The sequence below is a fragment of the Microcaecilia unicolor genome, chromosome 4, assembly GCF_901765095.1.
Source record: "Microcaecilia unicolor chromosome 4, aMicUni1.1, whole genome shotgun sequence".
In the NCBI taxonomy this organism is placed as follows: domain Eukaryota; kingdom Metazoa; phylum Chordata; class Amphibia; order Gymnophiona; family Siphonopidae; genus Microcaecilia; species Microcaecilia unicolor.
The window spans coordinates 353,198,608-353,222,954 of NC_044034.1; the positions used below are offsets into that span (position 1 = coordinate 353,198,608).

Genomic DNA, 24,347 nt, shown 5'->3' on the forward strand with positions numbered 1-24,347 from the left:
AAGGAGTGAAACGAGACATGCACAAAGGGGTTCTCCGAGCTATTTTCTTGTCATGGTAGCAGCTAATGAAAGTTGTATTCAAAGTTATTATAATGAGCTAATTAATATACAAATGTGCATGCAAAGCGATGCACAACCATTTTCCAACCCAATGCAAGAAGCAGCTCCTACCTTTACCATCGAAATTTTAACGGGTGGTCAGGAGCTGTTGGTACTGACTAGAATGACAGCTGAACAGTGGAGGGAAGGGGTGGAGGGAAGAATTTCAGCTCATCAGACTCATCTGGACCCCCACAGAGCAGCTCTTCTTTTTTTTTTTCACTTCCTCAACCCACCTACTGCAGACAAGCCCTGAAAAAAGGCCTTTAACTCCAGCACTAAAAAAAGGCCTTTAACCCCAGCTCATAACAGAAAACAACATGCCCCCCCTGCTGAGGCCACTAGATCACCAGCGGAATGCTGGACATCCAGTCAGAGCTTCTGGGCCCTCGGGCACTGCCTGGTTGCCTGAACGGTCAGTCTGCCCATGATAGGAGTATCTTTGGGACATATGTTCTGGCATTGTCCAGCTATACAAAGCTTTTGGCGAGCTCTATTGAATAATATCTCGCAACTTTGGACATCTGGCTGGCATCTTGACCCTCTATTACATTTTGGTCGACCTCTGTTAACACCACCGGTTCTGAGTGGGATGCATGGTTTTGTGTTGCCAGCCATTATTATAGCCAAAAAGACTATTTTATTGACTTGGCTATCACATCGAAGTCCTACTTTACAGCAGTGGCGAGGGCAAATGCTAGCGATGTTATGAATGGAGAGAACTGGAGTGCAAAATATAACATCAGCCAGGGGTTTGGAACTCCAAAGAATTTGGGTACCACTGTGGAATACGATGGCGCCAGCAGCATGCAGCAGACTGTTAAATCCGTAAACATTAGGGGGGTGGGGGGGAAGGGAGGTGGATTTGGTTTGAAACGGGGAGTTCAACGGAATTGGCTGTTAATTCAGAGGCGTTGTGAAATACCAGAGTTCTGTTATTTGTTGAAATCTGAATAAAAACAGTTTAAACATAGTAAAAGGATCCCTAACAGCCACACGGTGGCCTTTTTCCTTAATCCCTACCCCAAAAGGTCTGTGACTCCACCTTCTAACCTCATACAGTCAGACGGCAAAATATACTATAACTTTCCTTGACCTCTAAGTTCCCCCTTTCACCTTCTTATTTACACTATGGGCAGTTAACAGCAAAGAAATCAGTACTTACACTTTTGGCCTCCGTGCTGTTATCAAGGTAATCCTCTCGAGCCGACAGAGACAGGGAGGCTTGATCCAGCTGTTATAATATAAATCAAAAGGAGACATTGTTCAGTTGCCATTATAAGAGTGCAATATAGAACGAGCTCTTTGCTTTAATTCTGTTCCTATAAGAGATATTTCTTTCCTTATGTGCTTCATATATCACCATAGACTAATTATCATACACTAACCTTTTATTTGAGAAATCTTCTAATAACAAATTCACAAAAACATTTGTTGTGTTAGTGGTTTCTAAGCTTTCCCTTATAAACATATTGTAAGGATGTACATTTGGGGGTGATTTCTATACATGCTGCCAAAGAAAGCAGTATTCTATAAGCCATGCTTAACGTTAGGCACAGTTTATAGAATAGTGAGGTGCCCAGGGCCGCAGAGGGGCAGGGGGGGGCAAAATTCCCCGGGTCCGTGCCTCCAAGGGGGGCCCGGCGCCGGGGTCAGGCCGCTGGCGCTGCAGTCCCCGGTCTCACCTGCCTGCCTCCTCGGCTCCGGGCCCCCTGCATTCAAAGCGGCAGTCGCAGATCGCCTCTCTTCTGGCCTTCCTGTGTCCCGCCCTCGCGGAAACCGGAAGTTACATCAGACGAGGACGGGACACTGGGAGGGAAGGCCAGAAGAGACGCGATCTGCGACTGCCGCTTTGAATGAAGGGGGCCCGGAACCGTGGAGGCAGGCAGGTGAGACCACGGACTGCAGCAGTGGGGGGGAGCGACAGGGGCAGCAGGGGGAGCGGCGGGGGGGGGGGGGGGCGGAGGGGGGGCAGCCTTGCCCCGGGCCCGGCCTAGTCTCTCGGCGGCCTTGTTTGTGCCCAGGCATCGAGCCTAACTTTAGGCGTGGCTGTTTGCACCAATGGAAACGTGGTACAAATGTACTCGCTTACATTAAGCGTGTATCCCCCTCATTCGATAACAATGTGCATAAATGTTAGGGATGTCCCCGTTCTGCCCATAATTCTCCCATTTCTGCGCCCCCTTTATGAACTCGCATGTAAAATTTAGGTGTGGATCCCGTGCCTACATTTACATGTGAATATCCCAAATATTGGCGCTAACTACCTCATAATTCAATTAAATATCACGCACAAATTGAGTAGACGGCCAAATTTGTGCACACAACTTTTAGCGACTTTTATAGAATTAGGGGTTTAGGGCTTATCCTGCCTACTCTGACATCACTTCCTGTTTATGCATAGGTGGGATGGGTCAGAGGTAAAGCTCCAGATCAGGCCACAGGGGCGCCCTTGGCAATGCTGCCACTGCCAAGGGTGCCCCCGCCCCCCATAAGGACCCAGTTGGGCATTTTCAAGTTACAGTGAAGACTCCCTCCCCAGCCAAACCCAGCCTCAAGCCAAGTAACCCTTTGTTGCCCCAGATACCAGAACAAAAGGAAATGCCTGTCAAAATCCTCAATGTGACCAGCCTCAAGGAAACCATTGCCCTGGAGACTGGCTACACAGATGAGAATTTATGGCTCGAATGGATACGATATACCACCAAGAGTTTGAATGTATCTGATTGTTATGTTTGCTCTTCCCAACGTCCCACGCCTATAGTTGTTCCCTTCCCAATGAATTTCCGGAATGATTACAATGGAACCATATGTATATTTAAGCTGCTCCAAAGTGATACCATTAATGATGTCATGCAAATCCTTGAATCTATTGTTCCCTAACATACCCAAAGACCAAGGCACAATGAGGCCCCCAGCCTTTAAAGTACCCCATAAAGATACAAAGTTTTCTGCCTGTTTGTTAAGAGAGGATGTTGTTAACCCTCAATTTGTGGGAAATTTATCTGCATGTGATTTCAGAGTCTTCACCGTCAGCTCTATTGATTATTCCAAATTCTCCAACCCTCGGGCAGATGTTTGGTGGTATTGCGGAACTAAAACCTTATACCTCACTCTGCCCTCCAACTGGCAAGGGCAATGTGCTTTGGTTCAGCTTATGGTACCACTTACCATAGCCTCCCAAAGGGTGGGTAAGCCAAACCCCCCTAGAACGAAAAGGGGAATTAAAGGTTCCTTTGATGATAGAATATACATTGATGCTAAAGGTGTACCTAGGGGGGGTGCCAGTTGAGTTCAAAGCCCGGAATCAGATTGTTGCTGGATTTGAGTCCATACTATTCTGGTGGTCCACTACTAATAAAAATGTTGATTGGATTAATTACATTTATTATAACCAGCAGCGCTTTATCAACTATACCCAGTGGTGTGCTGGTAAATGTTTAACAACAGGCTCTCTCCCCGGGCCACCTCTGCGCCCCACCCCCGTCCACCTCTGCGTCCCCCCCCCCCTCAAAATTGCAGAGTTGGCTATAGCCAGGGAGAGAGCCTGGGGGAGGGGGGCAATGCATTACTCTCTCCAGGAAAAAAAAGAAATTAAATGATCCCAGGTTCCAATCTAATTCATGTTTAATGTGGGATAAAATGCCATAAGTAAATAAATATAAACTTTTAATGTTGAGCACCTGATTCTCAAAGTGGACATATTCCAAACACTATAATGAAAATAAAATGAGTTTTTCTACCTTTGTTGCCTGGTGACTTTCTTTTTCTGATCATGCTGGCCCAGTATCTGATTCTGCTGCTATCTGTCCTCTTAACTCAGTTTCCAGGGCTTCCTTTCCATTTATTTCTTTACTTTCCTCCTTTCTTCTTCATTTCTTGCCCTACATCCGTAAGTAAAATCTGGGTCCTCCACAGACTTGACTGTCCAGTGGATCCAGCTTCTGCTTATTTTCTCCATCCATGTGCAGTTTTTCTCCTCTCTTCCTTTTCCCTCATCTCATCTCCTTCCTCTCTCTTTCCTCCCCTCCATCCATGTCCAGCATTTTTCCTCTCTACCCTCCATCCATGTCCAGCATTTCTCCTCTCTCCCCTCCATTCATGTACATCTCACTTCCTCTCTCTTCCCTCCCCTCCATCTATGTCCAGCATTTCTTCTCTCTCCCTTCCCCTCCATCCATGTGCATCTCCTTCCTCTGTCTTTCCTCCCCTCCATCCATGTCCAGAATTTCTACTCTCCCCTCCATCTATATGCATCTCCTTCCTGTCTTCCCTTCCCTCCCCTCCATCCATGTTCAACAATTCTCCTCTTTCCCTGCCCTCCCCTCCATCCATCCATGTCCAGCAACCCTCCTCTCTCCCCCGCCATCCCCTCCATCCACCCATGTCCAGCAACCCTCCTCTCTCCCCTGCCCTCCCCTCCATCCACCTATGTCCATCAACTCTCCTCTCCCCTGCCCTCCCCTCCATCCACCCATGTCCAGCAATTCTCTTCTCTCCCCTGCCACCCTTCATCCATACCCATCAATTCTCTTCTCTCCCTTGCCCCCTCCATCCATCCATGCCCAGCATTTTTTCTCTCCCCTGCCCTGCCCTCCCCTCCCCTCCCACTCCCATCCTTGTCCAGCGATTCTCCTTCGCCCCCATCCTCCCCTCCCATTCATAGCCACCTGCCCGCCCTCTTCTCCCCGCAACATCCCCCTTTTTCTTCCTGCCACAGTGCCACCCTGCGTGATTTAAATCTCTTTTATTACCTCCGTCGAAGCAGCCGCATCATTGAAAGCCCTGCCCATCTCTAGCCTTCCTTTCATGAGCTCGTTCCCTCAGAGTCCTGCCCTCGCAGAAAGAGGAAATGACGTCAGAAGGCGGGACTCTGAGGGAACGAACTCATGAAGGGAAGGCTAGAGATGGGCAGGGCTTTCAATGACTCGACCGCTTCGACGGAGGTAATAAAAAAAATTTAAAGCCCCCCAGTGCGGGGTGGGGCAGGCACAGGCAAATGAGGACTGTGGGAGGTAAGGTAAGCATGGCTTGTGGTGCCCTCCTGCCATGCTTACCTCGTTTACCAGAGCTGGCTCACCATGTAGAACAACCGGCTCACAACATCTTTAAAAATTTAACAACCAGCTCTTGCGAGCAAGTGCGAGCCGGCTCCAGCACACCACTGACTATACCCATGATGCAGTGAAGGGTATTGCCGAACAACTGGACGCCGCTAGCCAGATGGCCTGGGAGAATCACATGGTTCTTGATATGATGTTGGCGGAAAAAGGCGGGGTTTGTACTATGCTAGGAGGCCATTCTTGCACTTTTATTCCAAACAATTCTGCACCAGACGGCAAAATCACCAAAGCCCTGCAGGGACTTACTACGCTGGCTGAGGAACTCGCTGAAAACTCAGGGGTAGATACCCCCTGTACAGGATGGTTGGACAATGCTTTTGGGAAATGGAAAAATTTCATCTTGTCTGGGTTAACCACTCTCATAATTGTTATTGCTGTGCTTGTGCTCTTTGGTTGCTGTGTGATACCATGTGTTAGAGGTTTAATGCAAAGATTAATTGAAACTGCTTTAACCAAGAGAGAGCCTGCAGGGTATGCCTTGGCCCTGTATGAACCCTTACAGTCTACTACTGATGATAATACTGCCTATGCTGAAATGCAAGCTGTTCCAAATAATGATGACCCTGTTTATGCACAAATGCAAACCCCTCCCAGTGATGAAGAGTCATATGATATAGAGAGCTCTGCTTGAAGCCGTATTATATATTCCTACTTAAAGCTGTATTATACATTAGATAGGTTATAACATAATCTATTTCCTGTGGGATTATATATGATAATTGGGAATTTCCACCTACAACACTTTGCTACCATTTGCAGTCAGGTGCCTCAGGTTTTCACCCCCATTTCATTCTCCACACTTGTCATTATCCAATGACTAAACACTCCCCTTTATTGTGTCTCTTATATCTGAAATCCACCTCTTAGTGCCCATATATGAGGCCTTATGGCTATGACAGGTAAGAGAGGAACTGGAGCCTCACCCTGCTTAGGGGCTACAAGAGGCCTGCAACCTAAGACAGCCTGCGGTTGGGGTACTAAACTCCAGCTACAATAATGCTGAACCCTGAGGTATGATCACGAGTCTGGGTGCAGGACCAGACCCGTTTGGAGACGTTACCTTGTGTGAAGCCCTTACTCTCGAAGGCCTTCAAGGGGAGAGATGTAGATTATGAACCTAACTATTGACTTTGGTTCAGGGCCTGAAATCATAAATAGGTTGACAGGCCTCAGTGACTTCTGTGTGACTTCTGTATGAGCCAAGAACTCATGATCTGTTGAGGCACCCTGGTGCAAGCAAAAATGAGGAAGGGGCGAGGGTGCAAGAGCCGAACTGCAAGGGTTGGCAAACTTGTGGTAACAGATGTTCAGGAGAAAAACAGAACCATGTATTCCCACAGGAAAATGACAAAGTTTCCAAGAAGTGTTGACTAACCTATTACCATGTAACCACCTTATTAACATGTTAAAAAAAATAACTGTATAAAAGTGATTGTACCAGATACATGATGGGAGACTTTGTGCAGATAACACTGATGTGTAACAGCCTTGTCTCCCATGAGAAACTGTAGTTTGTAATTCGTACTTGGCAAATAAAATACTTAGCCTTTCTCATACACAGCCTTGGTCTTCCCTCATTCCATTCTAGGACAGTGGATATTTAATGATTTGGGGTGGGGGACTAAAAGAGACCCCAAAACACCGCCTTTACCACATTCTCTGGCAACAAATTCCTTTTTATGGACTTGTAATTTGTGCCGAGTTGAGCACCCCCCAATCATTTTGAAAAGTTGGCTCCTATGCCCATAAATCCTTGTCAGTGGTAAAGTTTACCTCCATATTACAGTGGTTTGGAATTTGCAAATATAAAGTTTGGATACTCTAACTGAATCTTGTGCGTTGGAGTTCAGCAGAGGTATATGTGTCATTTCAACTGAGTGCCAGTTCAGCAAATGACTCTACAAACTGTAGAACAGCTCTGCAGGGATATTTTCAAGCTTTGAAGTTCTCCTTCATACATCATTTTAAGGAAACGAAAACGAGATACTGTGTGTGGAATACGTCCTGTTAATACTGATATATAGTGCCGCACCAAGGGAGGAAAACAAAGCTTGATTTTGATTAACTATCTTGGCCCTGCAGCATCCACTGTGTAAACAGCTAAAGCACATGAACTAGTGCAAAGCAAGTAGAAAATGAAAGTCTTTACAAATACATAATAAATAAGTAAAAATAATAATGTGGAAAATAATTATAAATAAATAAATAAGTAGAAATAATAAATAAGTAGAAAATGAAAGTCTTTACATAAAGCGAAGTTACTTACCTGTAGCAGGTATTCTCCGAGGACAGCAGGCTGATTGTTCTCACTGATGGGTGACGTCCGACGGCAGCCTCAGGATCGGAGATCTTCCTAGCAAGAAAGTTTGCTAGCCCTCGCGTGCACATGTGCGCACCGCGCATGCGCAACCGTCTTCCTCAGTCAAGTAGAAAGCAAAGACAAGGGAAGACACAACTCCAAAGGGGAGGTGGGAGGGTTTGTGAGAACAATCAGCCTGCTGTCTTCGGAGAATACCTGCTACAGGCAAGTAATTTCGCTTTCTCCGAGGACAAGCAGGCTAATTGTCCTCTCTGATGGGGTATCCCTAGCCCCCAGGCTCACTCAAAACAACAAACATTGGTCAATTGGGCCTCACAACGGCGAGGACATAACTGAGATTGACCTAAATAGAAACAACTAACTGAGAGTGCAGCCTGGAACAGAATAAAATGGACCTAGGGGGTGGAGTTGGATTCTAAACCCCAAACAGATTCTGCAGCACCGACTGCCCAAACTGACTATCGCGTCGGGTATCCTGCTGTAGGCAGTAATGAGATGTGAATGTGTGGACAGATGACCACGTCGCAGCCTTGCAAATCTCTTCAATAGTGGCTGACTTCAAGTGGGCCACTGACGCTGCCATAGCTCGAACACTATGAGCCGTGACATGACCCTCAAGAGTCAGCCCAGCTTGGGCGTAAGTGAAGGAAATGCAATCTGCTAGCCAATTGGAGATGGTGCGTTTCCCGACAGCCACTCCCCTTCTGTTGGGATCAAAAGAAACAAACATTTGGGCGGACTGTCTGAAGGGAATTGTCCTCTCCACATAGAAGGCCAATGCTCGCTTGCAGTCCAACGTGTGCAACTGATGTTCAGCAGGGTGGGTATGTGGACGGGGAAAAAATGTTGGCAAGACAATTGACTAGTTAAGATGGAACTCCGACACCACCTTTGGCAAGAACTTAGGGTGAGTGCGGAGGACTACTCTGTTATGATGAAATTTAGTATAAGGAGCATGAGCTACCAAGGCTTGAAGCTCACTGACTCTACGAGCTGAAGTGAGGGGGGGGGGGCATTCCCGCGGTAATTGGCAGCATGTCCACATTGGCGCACTGCATGATTACCACATGAGTAGCATGTGAACCCTTACCGCTGGGTCAATGAGTGGTGGTACGGGTTTAGGCCATAAATAACTGTGTGGTACTTTTAATTTTAGTGCACAACCATTTATTACCCCATTAAAAAAAAGCCTTTTTCCCCCAGCCACAGTAAAAAATGGCCCGGCATGCGCCAATTTTACGCATACACACTACCACAGGCCGTTTTTTACCACAGCGTAGTAAAAGGGCTCCGAAGTGCACAAACTTTGCACTGATTTTTGTCTTTAACGTATGGTAAGTGCAAAATATTACCACACACTAGTGCAGTGGCGTAGCCAGGGCCCACCCATTTATGGCTCAGGCCCACCCAACAGTAGCACATGTTTAGTGGTAACTGGTGGGAATCCCAAGCTCTGTCAGCTGAAGATTTCCCCCTGATGGTAACGAAAACGCTACTCTCCACAACACCAGCACCTGTGCATGCTCAGTTTTCAGTGCATTCCTGCTGCCAAGGTGGAAAGAAGCGTTTTCCCACCAGCTGAGATTTTTTATTTTTTTTTTGGGGGGGGGGGAGGAACACTTGGTGCCCACCCAATTCTTGCCTAGGCCCACACAAAATCTGTTGTCTGGCTACGCCCGTCTAGTGAATTCTTCCTCCTTAACCACCTAATTCACCATGATTTAACGCATTCGCCATCACGGTACTATGTTAGCCACATTGAGCCTGCAAATAGGTGGGAAAATGGGAAACACGGCTGTAATAAACAGGCCCCTCAGTCATTTTTGCAGTCTTCATACTTATCTGTTTGTTTAGTTTTCCACATCATCTCGTGTGGTCTCTTCTATCATTTATATCTATTTATATAATCTGACAAATTCCCTCTACAGACTTTATTTGGGAGGACCTCTTGCTCTCTGTGGCCTTGGTACAGCTTGATCAGATGCCCCGGCATATTTTTTTTTAAGTCAGGGTTGATTTGTATCTACAAGTGGGCCTTGGCCCTTGAGACATCACACTTCCATTACAACATACAAAATAACAAAGTTATCGCAAGCCAGAATCTTACTGTAAAAAAACTCTGCTCTAGTGCTAACAATAACACACACATATTCAAGTTACCTTTCAAAGAACCCCCTCAAACCCCCAGGCCTGCCTCTTGGAATCAGTTAAATGATCTCCACTGTTGTTAAAAGTACTAATTCAAAGTACTTAAGTACAAGTAAAAATAAATGTATATTTTAATACATAAAAGTACAGTGAGTAACGTAGTAAATGATATGACGGCAGAAAAAGACCTGCATGGTCCATCCAGTCTGCTACCCTTTGTGTACACCTTACCTTGATTTGTACCTGTCCTTCTCAGGGCACAGAACGTGTAAGTCTGCCCAGCACTCCCAACCACCAGCCCCGCCTCCCAACCACCGGCTCTGGCACAGACAGTATAAGTCTGCCCAGCACTATCCCCGCCTCCCGCCACCGGCTCTGCCACCCACTCTCAGCTAAGCTCCTTAGGATCCATTCCTTCTGAACAGGATTCCTTTATGTTTATCCCACGCGTGTTTGAATTCTGTTACCGTTTTCATTTCCACCACCTCCCGCGGGAGGGCATTCCAAGGGAAGAGTAACACCTTAAAGATTTTACATAAGTGAAAGTAAAAAAAGATATTGCCTAATATAATACTTTGTGAGTGAAACGTAAAAAGAACCGCAACTACAATGAACAGGGGTGGCCTGACCATTAGGCCACCTGAGGCGGGGGCCTTAGGCAGCACTCTTCCGGGAGCGGCATCTCCCATTTCCTTCGCCATCCCGTTCCCCAAATTTACCTACTTTCTCTATGTTCCAAAAGCTGGTGGCGGCAGTGATTCCCATACACTGCCCTGCTGCCGGCACCCCACTCTTCTCTCTACTGTGGCCCACCTCTCTGATGTAACTTCCTGTTTTCTCAGAGACAACACAATAGAGAAGAGGCCAGTGCAGCATGATATGAGTTCTGTATTCTATGCTCTAGATGGTTCCAGAACTTATAATTTTTTTAATCTTATTTTTGTTACATTTGTACCCCGCGCTTTCCCACTCATGGCAGGCTCAATGCGGTGGGTAATGGAGGGTTAAGTGACTTGCCCAGAGTCACAAGGAGCTGCCTGTGCCGGGAATTGAACTCAGTTCCTCAGGACCAAAGTCCACCACCCTAACCACTAGGCCACTCCTCCACTCCACTTAATGTGCAGCATGATATAAGTTTAATTGTCAGAGTTATTGATTTTGCTGGAATCAGATATCAGATAAACTGGTCTGACTCACTTTCACCTTCTCCCTGGAGACTACCACATCTCCAAAGAACAAACATCTGCATATTGACAGCAATCACAGAGACTGGCGTTAACAAAAGACAGCGAAACTCCACCTAATCTGACAAGAAGCCCACCTATGCCAGACAATGACTCTTTTAATCCTGCCAAATATGGATGTGTATTTACCAGCAGATGTCCAGACAGAAAGTCTTATGATGTCATTAAAACATGTGACCAGTTACCATGCTCTATCTCAAAACTAGGTGGAACCAGTTTTCAACTATCCCAGAGTTTTCATTGGATGAAATATACCCCACCTGACTTCAGTCTATGGTCCAACGAGAAATGATAAAAAGCCTGGAAAATTCTCAGATCTCTCCTCTCTGGCCCTGCTCTCTTGCCTCTCTGCACCTCCATGGACCTTGCTGGGCTTCACACACATCCGAGATAAGACTCTCTCCAGGCTCCAGCAACAACTCTACAACAAAAAGACTTCTTTTCCAGCAAGGAACTCCTTCATCACTCCAACCAGCAGCCTCCATCAAAGTGAGTTACCATTAATCCAGACTAATTTATAATTCAGGCTTTCTAATCTTGTAGCACATTTCCCTTGTGTAAGATCTCTAAAAACTGCCTCTCTCTTTTTAACATTATTATATTACCTGTATTGTAAATAAACATTTTAAAGTTAAATATATGGTCTTTATGTTCTGAGCATAATGTCCTTAAAACTTTACAGTGCAGGTTAGTGTAATTCATCAAATATATTAGTTCATTCCCCTTTTCTTACATCTTAATATTATTATTATTTTGACTTTTATTATTTTTTACATTTTACCAGCAGCAGGGCAGCGTATGGGAATCGCTGCCGCCACCGGCTTTTGGAACATAGAGAAAGAAGGTAAACTCAGGGAACGGGGAAGGAAGGGAGGAGATGCCAGAACTTGGCCCAGGGGGTGGGGGAAAAGCATCTCAGCCCTGCCTCAGACACCATCTTGCCATGGGCTGCCCCTGACAATGAATGCAACTATTGTTAATGTTTGTATCCCAACAACTTTATTGCTCTAGAATTGAATCCATTTTGCTTTAGTAAAACTAAATTTTGAAAATGACTGTTACTCATGCCAGTATGAGTGTGAGTCATTAATCTAGCACAGCTACAAGAGCAGTGGCGTAGCTACTATGGGGCTATGGGGGCCTGAGCCCCAGTAGATTTGGCCCTGGACCCCCCCCCCCCCCCTGCCGACGACCCTCTCAACCCTCTTCCCACCGCCAACCTGCCGTCAATCCGCCGTCGCAGTCTGCTACCTTTGCTGGCGGGGGACCCCAACCCCCACCAGCTGAAGTCTTCTTCCTTCGTTTTGTTTCTGAGTCTGACGTCCTGCACGTACAACGTGCAGGACGTCAGACTCACAGAAACAGAACGAAGCCCTGCAGATTGCAAGGCTTCATTCTGTTTCTGTGAGTCTGACGTCCTGCACGTTGTACGTGCATGACATCAGACTCAGAAACAGAACGAAGGAAGAAGAGGATCTCGGCTGGTGGGGGTTGGGGTCCCCCGCCAGCATAGGTAGGCGACAGCAACGGCGGGCGGGGGTCAAGAGGGTCGTCGGCAGGGGGGGTCAAAGTTGGTGGTGGTGGTACTGGCGGCGGCGGGGGTGTTGGTAATAGTGCCGGGGGGGGGGTCGGTGGCGCCGGGGGGGTGGCTAAAATGTGCCCCCCCACCTCGGGCTCTGGACCCCCCTCCCGCCGAAGTCTGGCTACGCCCCTGTCAAGAGTGTTCAAGTGAATTGTTCATCCTTTGAATCAGAGCAGGCTGCAATACTACTGAGGTCTGACTAGGTCTGCAGGTATTGATCAAGGGAATTTCTGTCTGAAACACTTGACTTCCACATAGCAAAGAATACTTTATCCTCGTCATCTGCCTAATTCATCACTTGCATCTTCATCTTTGTCATCATCAGGCTTTCACAAAGTTTGGATCATTGTGTTGTTCTAACAATTTTTCATCTGATGCAGTGTTGTGCTGGAGCCGGCTCGCACCGGCTCGCAAGAGCCAGTTAAATTTTCTTCCGGCTTGCGAGCCGGTTGTTGAAAATAGCGAGCTGGCTCTGGCTCTCCTCCCTCCCTCCCTCCTCCCTCCCTTCGGATCCGCCTCACCTCCCGCTTGTTTTTTAAATTCTTGGCTTCCAGCACCGAGTCGCCGACTGTCCTGAGTCCTCCCTTGCCGATTTGCGCTTAAAAAATGGCCGCCGAGACTTCCAGAGGCGGCCTCGCGAGACTTTGGCCGAAGTCTCGGTGGCCATTTTGAAGCGCGAATCGGCAAGGGAGGACTCAGTCGGCGACTCAGCGCTGGAAGCCAAGAATTTAAAAAACAAGCGGGCGCGGTGAGGGACCGGATCGGGAGGGCGGGAGGGAGGGAGGAGAAGAAGAATTTCATAAAACAGCTCGGGAGGGGATGACAGGGGGGAAAAGAGAGTCGCTGCTGGGCATGGGTGAATGGAGGGGGTCGCTGGACATGGGTGCATGCAGGGCAGGGGAGAGGAGGGTCACTGCTGGACATCTGGGTGCATGCAGGGCAGGGCAGAGGAGGGTCGCTGGGTATGGGTGCATGCAGGGCATGGGAGAGGAGGGTCACTGCTGGACATGGGTGCATGCAGGGCAGGGGAGAGGAGGGGAGAGAGAAGAAATGCTGGACATGGATGGAGGGGAGAGAAAAGTGAGGAAGGAGATGAGATGAGGGAAAAGGAAGAGAGGAGAAAAACTGCACATGGATGAAGAAAATAGGCAGAAGCTGAGGACCAGAAATGAAGAAGAAAGGAGGAAAGAAATAAATGGAAAGGAAGCCCTGGAAACGGAGTTAAGAGGACAGATAGCAGCAGAATCGGATACTGGGCCAGCATGATCAGAAAAACAGTCACCAGACAACAAAGGTAGAAAAAAAATCATTTTATTTTCATTATAGTGTTTGGAATATGTCCACTTTGAGAATCAGGTGCTCAACATTAAAAGTTTATATTTATTTACTTATTTATGGCATTTTATCCCACATTAAACATGAATTAGATTGGAACCTGGGATCATTTAATTTTTTTCCTGGAGAGAGTAATGCATTGCCCCCCTCCCCCGCTATAGCGAGCTCTGCAATTTTGGGGGGGCACAGAGGTGGACGGGGGGGGGGCACAGAGGTGGACGGGGGGGCGCAGAGGTAGACGGGGGGGTGTCGCAGAGGTGGACGGGGGGGCGCAGAGGTGGACCGGGGAGAGAGCCTGTTGTTAAAAATTTACCAGCACACCACTGATCTGATGGCAAACTCTGTAGAATATCTTCAAGAACTGAAGCAAGAATGTCAAATATGTGGGAACCCTTCAGTTTTAAGGCCAGACATGCAGACTTCCTCTCTAAAGATTATCAATCCAGTGGACAGTCAGTCAGCCCAATGTAAATTTCCCATGGGATGACCAGCTGTCTGTTGTAGTAGAGGCATGTTTACCAAGCATTGCAACTAACTTCAGCTTCATCTCCACTTCAAAGTGACCCAGCTCATCATTGTTCTGTTTGGCTGGAGATCAGAAGCCAGTTCAACACAGGCAACGCCACAGTTCTCATAAGCTATATTCACTGAATAGCAAAATTTAAGATGAGATGATCCACTGTTTGCTTGAAGAGGTTTGCAATAGCAAAACACTGTTCCATTTTTTGCTGCTTCATTTGGTTTACAGAGACATCCAGATGTGGCCGGGGCCTCAGATGGCACTCTTTCGGTAGCGGCATCTCCCCCCTTCCTTCCTCCACCCCGTTCCCCGATTTTACCTTCTTTTTATGTTTTTTAAAAAGCCAGCAGCCGCAGCGATTCCCATATGCTGCCTGCCGCCGGCACTCACCTCCTCCCTTTACTGCAGCCGCTTCTCTGATGTAACTTCCTGTTTCCTCAGAGGCGACCGCAGAAGAGAAGAGGCCAGTGCCGATGGCAGGGCAGCGTTTGGGAATCACTGCTGCTGTTGGCTTTTTTAAAAAAATACAAAGAAGGTAAAATCGGTGAACGGGGTGGCAGAAGGAAGGGGGGAGATGCCAGAACTTGGCCCGGGGGGATGGGGAGGCATCTCAGCCCTGCCTCAGGCTGCATCTTGCCTTGGGCCATCCCTGGAGGCATCATCAATTATGTCTTGCTTTGGCTTTGTTTTTTTTTTTTACTTTTAACTGCACGCATCAGATGTAACTGAGTAAAAGTAGTAAACATTGGTGAAATTGTTACTTTGGTAAAAGTAAACGTTAAAAAAAAAATCCTGTACTTCTCTACAAGTAAAAGTGACAAAACCTTTACTTATGTACAGTAATTAGTTACATTTACTTAGCTACTATGCAACACTGATGATCTTCGTATAAAAATGCATCTTTCTCTTTGGGTGTTGGTTTCCTCTCTCTTGCATTTAAATAAACAATGGGACGATACCACTACCTTTGAAACAAATGAAATTTTACCATCCAAAGTGGTTCAACCAATCAACAGTTGCTTATTCAACTTTTTAAATTTTTAAATATACACTCATTTTTGAAGTGTCTGTTTTTTAAATAAAGGTATATATAGAAAAAAGGAGGAAAAAGCCTCTGTATTCCCGTTTTCAGTACATGTTAGTGTCTGTTAACCGGGACAGAACCGGGGCATATTAGAGTGAAGCTAAATTGCAACGGCAAGGACGGCACCATAAGATAAGTGTTCGTCGTAATAACTTGGTTTTGTTGATTAAAAATAAAGGAGGTTTTTGAGCCTATGAAGATTCTGTCCCGGTTAACAGACACTAACATGTACTGAAAACGGGAATACAGAGGCTTTTTCCTCCTTTTTTCTATATATACCTTTATTTAAAAAACAGACACTTCAAAAATGAGTGTATATTTAAAAATTTAAAAAGTTGAATAAGCAACTGTTGATTGGTTGAACCACTTTGGATGGTAAAATTTCCTCTCTCTTGCAGCCTGTAGAGGCTTTGCCTGGTCCCGCTCTAAACTCTCCCAGCCTACTTAAGTGCAGCCTTTCTTAGCCTCACTTGAGCCACCAACCGCTGTTCCCTTTCCCTGTAGCTAACCAGAAAAGATGGGGTGTTAACTCTGTCCTGCCTATTCTAATGTGTTGTCCACCCCCATCACAGATACACACATTCACATTTCATGAAGTGAATAGAAAAGAAGGGAGTAACATTCAGTCCGCAACGGTTAAACGCCAGCCACCCTGGACTTTTTATACACAGATATTCAATGCTGGTCCATACTCAGAAATAAATGCTGAATATCCAGGTATGATGTGGCCATCAGGTACCAGGGATTCAGACTGGTACCCAAATAACTACCTAGATAAGTTAAAGACCCTAGCTTTAATCAAATAGTTACCCAGTTAGCTGATTAAATATTGCTGCTAACTGGGTAACTCCCAGCTCCGCCCAGACCTTGCCCCTGGACCGCTTCAGCGCTTCCTAGATAGATGCCATGGTGATCTGCCTGGATGTTCAGCAGCACTATCCAAGTAAGTGCCACTAAGTAGCTGAGTTTGGCCTGGTCAGCGGGACTTATCTAGACAGAAGAAGCACTTATCCAGATAACTCCCTTTGAATACTGAGCCCAAGGTACATATAGATTCATCCCCCCACAGGACAGCAGCAAGCCAAGTGGTTCAAATGAAACGCAACTCGAGCCACACTCAGGTTAATAATGTATTGATGACCCGACATGGCCGTGTTTCAACAAATGCCTGCATCAGGGGTCCTAACATAAAAATAACATACATTAAATAAATACATTAAATATATAAAAGCATAAATAACATAAATCAAACATGTTTGATTTATGTTGATTAAGCTTTTATAGATATAGATATTTATGTTTTTATGCTCTTTACAATAATCTATGTATTCTTTCAAAGTATTTATTTAAATGTACTTATTTATTGTATTTGTTTTATGTATGTTATTTTATGCTAGGATCCCTGATGCAGGCATTTGCGAAAACATGACCATGTCATCAATAAATTATTAACCTGAGTGTGGTTCCAGTGACATTTTTATCCCCTCGAACATCTCCGCTTTTTGTTCCATCCCTTTTATTATTTTTGTCGTTTATCTTTGAACCTTTTCTAATTGCACTATGTTGTTTTTGAGATAACTACACACAATACTCAAGATGCCGTCACACCAGGGAACTATATAGAAGACTAATGTTATTCTCAGTTTTGTTCTCCACCCCTTTTCAAATATTTGCATTTCTTAGGAACTGCAGCACACTGGACTAAAAATGTCATCATACTGTCCACAACTCTACCGTACAGAATTAGGTTATGTTATTCCGGACGTGAGCCCTTGAGCCCAGGCCGAGGCCCAGTATATGATTTAGGCCAAGGCCTAGGGTGGACTGAACAGGTCCTACGCACTACCCCAGCCACCAAACCCCGCACACTCACAACAGCCAACAGGCACCACCAGAAAGGGGAAGATAGAGCATTCAGGCAGGCCTCATGGCCAATCGGGAACTCACACACACAGAGACCAAGCAAGCGGGCCTCACGGCCGACCAGGAACCAAGTCACACTCTAGGATGGGAGAAAGAATAACAAGGGTTCCACACGGAACTGGGCCACAAGCAGCGCCCACAGTGCAGAGTAGAGTCACAAAGGGAAGAGTGAGAGCAGAAGCCTCTAAAGGAATACAAGGCTGTGCCACAGGCGAAAAAGAATACAGGAAGCCCCAGAAGGAAACACTCTAGGCTTATACTACACAGCACTCAAGGAAAAAGGAAACCAATTACAGGAATACACTCTGGGCTGAACCATTCAGCACACAAGGGAACTAGGCTGTACCTACAGCATACAACAATACAGGGAGTTCCCACAAGGGAATACACTGGGCTTACTATACAGCATACAAAAGGGAAAGGGAGAACTACCCAAGGAATACACACTAGGCTGAACTTTTCAGCACACAAGGGAACTAGGCTGTACCTACAGCATACAACGTTACAGGGAACACACTAATCTGAATATACAGCATACAAAGGGAAAGGGAGAACTACCTAAGGAATATACAAAGTTGGCCCTACAAACCCCAAGGGAAAAAGGAACTGCTCAAGGGAAAAAACAGGGCAGAGCACTCAGCAGACAAAGATAGAGGAAGCTGCCTTGACACACAGAGACCAGACTCCCTGTGCACAGGAGACAGCTACAGCAAACAAAGAGAACTAAAACAAACAAACAAGAGCAAAATACAAGGACAGGGGGAGGTAGAACCACAAGGGGCAGAGCAGAAGCTCAGCACAACAAAGGGAACATGGAAGGAGAGAAAGTTAAACAAACAAACAACTCAAGGCACAGGCTTACCCCAGACAGCACTACATTAGAGAAGGAGAAAGCAAACCAGGTGTGGGGAGTGAGGCAATCAGGCTCATGCTGGGAGAACCCAGCACATACACACACACAGAATAAGCAAGCATGAGGAGAGAGACTAAACTCCTACGTGCACACGAGCGACCAAGTGCAGTCTGGCTTCAGCAAGCAATCAGAGCAATCAAATGCCAACACAATGATTGCAGGGGAAAGGCAGCCTTAAATGGATCAGGCTACTGACATCTTCTGGCTCAGCCCCTGACAAGCCAATCATGAGTGAGTCCTAAACATTCCCCTGCCTATCCAGCAGAATCATAACAGGTTAGAACACAAATGAAAATTGTTCTTCCCATAGTATCATGGAGTGAAGGAGTGGCCTAGTGGTTAGAGCACCAGTATTAACATCCAGAGGTGGCCAGTTCAAATCCTATTGCTGCTCCTTGTGATCTTGGGCAAGTCACTTAACCCTCCATTGCCTCAGGTACAAACTTAGATTGTGAGCCTGCCTGGGACAGAGAAATATCCAATGTAACTCACCTTGAGCTACTACTGAAAAAGGTGCGAGCAAAATCCAAATAAATAAATCATGGAAATGTGAAGACCAGTAAATTGTGATAACATAAATGTAGCTCTCACCTTTATTATGTGCTCGTTGCCTTTTTTGTCATCTGGTGCTATGTACACACGGATGAAGACAGAATTACTGTATTGACCTCGCAGTGCCACAAGGGTGTGTAGCATACTGAACTTCTTTTCGGACCAAGTTCCCTCGGCTCCAAGATTAGATTCCAACACAGGCCAGCGAAACGATGACTGCTTTAGCAAACTTATCAGTGGCTTCATGTCTGCTTTCTCCACCTCAGCTGAAAAATGGAAATTTGAAAAAAATGTAAGGGTTGTGGAAGACTCTGCATCTTCCTCAATCAAGCTGAAACAAGTACAGTGGTGTTGAAGCTTTCTTGATTAATGTCCCTCCTTCCCCTTCGATCTATTCACTTACTCACCCCTCTTCACTCTGTGATGCACACTGGAATATGTGGATGACATGAAGAGGGATCTAGCAAAACTTGAATTTAGTAGCTAGGATTTAACATAAAGCAATGGATCTCGGCAGGGGTGAGCTACCAAAGACCAGGATTTTCTCTAAGCAATCCCATTTATTAACTCTGGGGTCCTTTTACTAAGCCGCATAAGCGTCTACGCGCACCCAACATTCACCAAATAGAGTTACCGCCCAACTACCATGTGGCTCTTGCGGTAATTTCATTTTTGACACGCATCTCAAAAATATTTTTTATTTTTGGGCACGCTGTAAGGAGGTTGGAGGGTCTAAGCAGGTCAGGAGGAGGTATGGGGCCAGACTACATTCCCCACAAGGCCCTGAGAGAAAGGATCGGGGGGGGGGGGTAGGTCCCAAAACCCGGTATGGCTCCCACGTGGAAGGAAGGGGGAAAAGGACTGGAAAGAGCAGCTGCTATGGCAGACGAGGGCCAGAAGGGGGAGCAGGGATGACAAAGCTCAATTCCTTTGGGTTAGAAATCAGTACAAGATTCCTTCCACCTGGGAGGGGGAGGAGGTCTCCAACCAACAGCCTAGCAGAGAAGCAGAGTTAATGGAGTGTTTGGAGGAAGGAGAGGCTGGAGAGACCAACACACCAGGTTTGGAGGAGCCAGTTGACATGGACTGTAATTGTACTTTGGGGCAGGGTTGCCGGGACTGAAGGCGGTGGGTGGTCACAGGAGTCAATTAGCTGTGTTGTGGGCGGTGTACTGCCATTCTGCAACCACCCAAGCGGAAAGACTTTTAAAACTGAAACCAAGGCTGTTGAACTGGGGGGAGAACTTGGATTTAAAGGGAAGTTTTTTTCTTGTTGCTTTGTTTTGGAAACTGAATGGGACTTTAACCCCCTGGAACTGAGATTTGTGGAGGAGGGGAAATAAACTGTTTGGAACTAAAAGCTGTGTTGTCTGGAAGGACTTTGTTTGTGGACTGCTGAAGGGAGCCTACCACCCCCTGAAGGTTTGCTACCAGGATTGCAGCTATTACAACGCGTAATGAATGCGTGCCCAGTGGCATTTGGCGCGCGTAGGTCATTACCGCCCGGTTACCGCGTGAGTCTTTACCGCTAGGTCAATGGATGGCATTAAGGGCTCAGGCCGATTTTCGGTGCACGTTGGTTTCATTTTTACTGCAGGCCCTTTTCCTGTCCCATTAAGAAAAACATCATTTTTTTGTACATGCGGTAAAAACTGGCCTGGCGCACACCCTATACACGCGCCTACACTACCGCAGGCCACTTTTTACCGCGGCTTAGTAAAAGGACCCCTCAGTTACAATGCTAGAAACCAGATAGTTAACATTTTAGTATTCGCCTAAAGAGATTTATGAAAATCTCTCTTAATTCAGAAATGCAGGCCTACTTACTCTCATTCATGCAGGACAGGTAAAGAACCTTTGCTTTCTGAATAGCTTCAATGTCTCTCCTCTTACTTACAGGTTTCTCAAGCAGTGCTGGAAAGGAAAAGAAATAAGTTTGTGAGATCACCTCAAACATGCTGAGAAGAGGTTACTTTAGTGGCCTTGAGCAGTTTATTTACGAATTTATTATGCTTGTCAATTTTATTCCGCATATTATTTATTTATTTATTGCATTTGTATCCCACATTTTCCCACCTCTTTGCGGGCTCAGTGTGGCTTACAATAAGATATGAATAGTAGAAATACATTTGTAACAACTTGGATGTGGAATACATTGTGCAGAGTTGTGCGAGACATTCGATTATCATTAGGAATATAACAATGGGACATCAACATAGAAACATTGGAAGGAGACAATGGGACAATTGATTACGGGATGAGGGATCTGAAGTGGATGTATGTTGCATTGATGAACAGTGAGTATGGACTCTATGTGTTTTGGTTCTTTCCGTAAGTTTGTTCAAACAGGTAAGTCTTCAGTAGTTTTCGGAAGGAAGCTTGTTCGTTAATCATTCTTAGGTTGCGCGGTAGTGTATTCCAGGCCTGCGTGCTCATGTGGGAAAAGGTTGACGCGTGTAGCGTCTTGTATTTCAGGCCCTTGCAAGTGGGGAAGTGGAGGTTGAGGTATGTTCGGGATGACCTTTTAGCGTTTCTGGGTGGTAGGTCTATTAAATCAGACATGTACGCTGGGGCTTCGCCGTAGATGATCTTATAGACTAGTGTGCAAACTTTAAAAGTAACGCGTTCCTTAAGTGGAAGCCAATGTAATTTCTCTTGTAGTGGTTTCGCCCTTTCGTATCTTGGTTTTCCGAGGATGAGCCTGGCTGCTGTGTTCTGGGCTGTTTGAAGTTTCCTCATTATTTGCTCTTTGCAGCCCGCGTATAGTGAGTTGCAGTAATCCAGGTGGCTGAGGACGAGGGATTGCACTAGGCTGCGGAAGACGAATCTTGGAAAGAATGGTCTTATCCTTTTCAATTTCCACATGCCGTAGAACATCTTCTTGGTTGTATTGTTTGCGTGGGTTTCGAGTGTTAGGTGGCGGTCGATAGTGACTCCAAGGATTTTTAGCGTTTCTGAGACTGGGAGGTTTAGGGTTGGTGTATTTATAGCGCTGAATTCATTTGTGTTGTATTGGGAGGTGAGTATCAGGCATCGGGTTTTTTCTGCGTTTAATTTCAGGCGGAATGCGTCCGCCCATGTGTTCATGACATGTAGACTTTGATTGATTTCGTTGGAGATTTCTTTGGTGTCTTGTTTGAATGGGATGTATATTGTTACATCATCGGCGTATATATACGGGTTGAGGTTATGTTTTGATAAGAGTTTTGCTAAAGGGATCATCATTAGGTTGAAAATGGTTGGTGAAAGAGGTGATCCTTGTAGGACTCCACATACAGGTGTCCATGCCTTGGACGTGGTTGAATTAGATGTGACTTGATACGAACGTAGGGTTAGGAACCCCTTGAACCAGTTCAGGACATTTCCTCCTATGCCAAAATGTTCGAGTATGTGTAGCAGGATTCCATGGTCTACCATGTCGAAGGCGCTTGACATGTCAAATTGTAGGAGGAGTATATTGTTGCCAGTTGCGATGATTTGTTTGAATTTGGTCATATTACTATGTGGATCCCAACAAGCACATATAATCAAATCTTATCTACATAGCTAAATCGGCTACAATATCAATACAAAAAAAAAATATCACACACACACAAACACAATTTCAACACCAAAAGCAGAGACTGTTGGGCAAGCACAGGGCTTCCACTGGAAGACAATTTCACACCTCTGGGCCAAAGATAGAAAAACAGCACACTCTAGTCTCTGCAAAATGAACCTTGTATAAACGTTTAGACAGATGAAATGTACCTTCAGACTGCACAGACCTGGTCAGTTGATAAACCTTAAACACCATGTCAGGTAACAAGGTGAAGTTTTTGATTGTTGATGTTCACCATGGTTATTGGGGAGCGGGTATTTGTCGGGAGGTGGGTCCTTACATGTATTTTTCCTAGTGTATCTCTGCTTATTATTTTTTCATTGTTATTTGTGCTATTTTGAATCCCTTCCTTTGGTGTTTCGTGTTATCTTGGTTTGGTTTGTTTTTAGACTGATTTTCATTTTTTATGTAAACCGCCTTGATGCATAATTTTTTTTTAAAGATTTTTCATTTTACATTCATGTAATAAAATAAACATATAGTAATTCAGAAATAATTATCCTTTTATGATATTAAATAAAGAAAACAGTTTCAATAATTAGTCCACAAAATTAGAATAGTGATCCAAGAACAAGGACATTTTCTATATAAACATTAATCAACAATTGAAACGGAAAGATCCCCTAAAGAGCGCAGCCGATGCATAATATTACAATCAGGGATTCCAAATCTATTCTTTACTAGAAATAAATTCTAATAATTTCCCAGGTTCAAAAAAGATATAATTTGAGGAATCTTGATGCCTAATTTATGGTTTGTGTTATCAGGCCAAATGGTGTGGGTTCCCCCAGAAGAAGCATAGCGAAACAGGCACTGTTGGGGCTTCTACACACGCCAGTCTGAATGATGGAGTTTATATGCTCCTTAAGCTAAGTGTCTTTTGTTATATATTTATGCACATTTGCACATATTAGTGTGGTAATAAAAGTTACATTTTGCAATTACAACATCAGGGTGGAGGTGGTTCTAGTCGATGATTAAAACTATGCACGTTGATAGAGTCACCAGGGGAGTGATATGAATATCCGTGCAAAAAGATATGAGACTCCACCTTGTTGTTAACTGCAAGTATTCTTAGCGACTTTCTCCTCGATTCATACATAATTTATGTGAATGGCAGTATATTAAACTGTAAGACATAAATAAATAATTGAGATTTAGAACTTTATAATTCAGAAAAAGAATTCAAATTGTATCCAATAATATATAGCAGCCAATGTAATTCTTGCAGCACAGGAGTAGTCAATGCCAAGGGTGGGTATGGGTGGGCACAAGCCCACCCACTTTGGGCTCAGGCCCACCCAGTAGTGGCACAGCTGTGATACGTCTGGCAAGGATCCCCAAGTCCCGCCAGCTGAAGACTTCCAGCATCTCTTCCTCCTCTGCCCCAGGCGATCGGCGTCTCTTTCCTCTACTCCCCCAACCCCCCCTTCCCAAGTGCCTTTTAAATTCGTCAGTTCTTTGCTGGCAGTGAACAGTGACCCATATCCACTGCTCATGCCGGCCCCAAGCCTTCCATCTGACACAGCTTTGTGGGACCAGGAAGTGGCATCAGAGAGATGACTTGGGGCCAGCACGAGCAGCAGGTAGAGTCACTGCTCAGGACCGCTGAAGAACTAAAGACCATAAAAGGTAGGGGGGGTTTAGTGGAGTGCAGGTAAGAGACCATACTGCTACTGCTACTAATCATTTCTATAGCGCTACTAAGCGCTGTACACATTATATGCAGGTACTTTCTCTGTCCCTAGAGGGCTCACAATGTAAGTTTTATGCTTGGGCCAATAGAGGGTTAAGGGGTCCTTTTACTAAGGTGCGCCAAAACGTGGCCTGCTCTGATGTAGACGCGTGTATTTGACGCGCACAGATCCATTTTTTAGCGCACCTGCAAAAAAGGCCTTTTTTT

The 24,347-nt window shown here is 45.5% G+C and overlaps 1 protein-coding gene across 1 annotated transcript in view; it reads right to left on the minus strand.

Moving 5' to 3' along the window:
• Positions 1-24,347, minus strand: part of PHEX (phosphate regulating endopeptidase homolog X-linked) — a 207,021-nt gene that overhangs the window by 138,559 nt on the left and 44,115 nt on the right. The window contains exons 4-6 of the mRNA XM_030202253.1: positions 20,671-20,757; positions 18,883-19,109; positions 1,265-1,333 (exon numbers count right to left, since the gene is read on the minus strand). Coding sequence (XP_030058113.1) covers positions 1,265-1,333; positions 18,883-19,109; positions 20,671-20,757 — 383 coding nt within the window. The remainder of the gene's footprint in view (positions 1-1,264; positions 1,334-18,882; positions 19,110-20,670; positions 20,758-24,347) is intronic.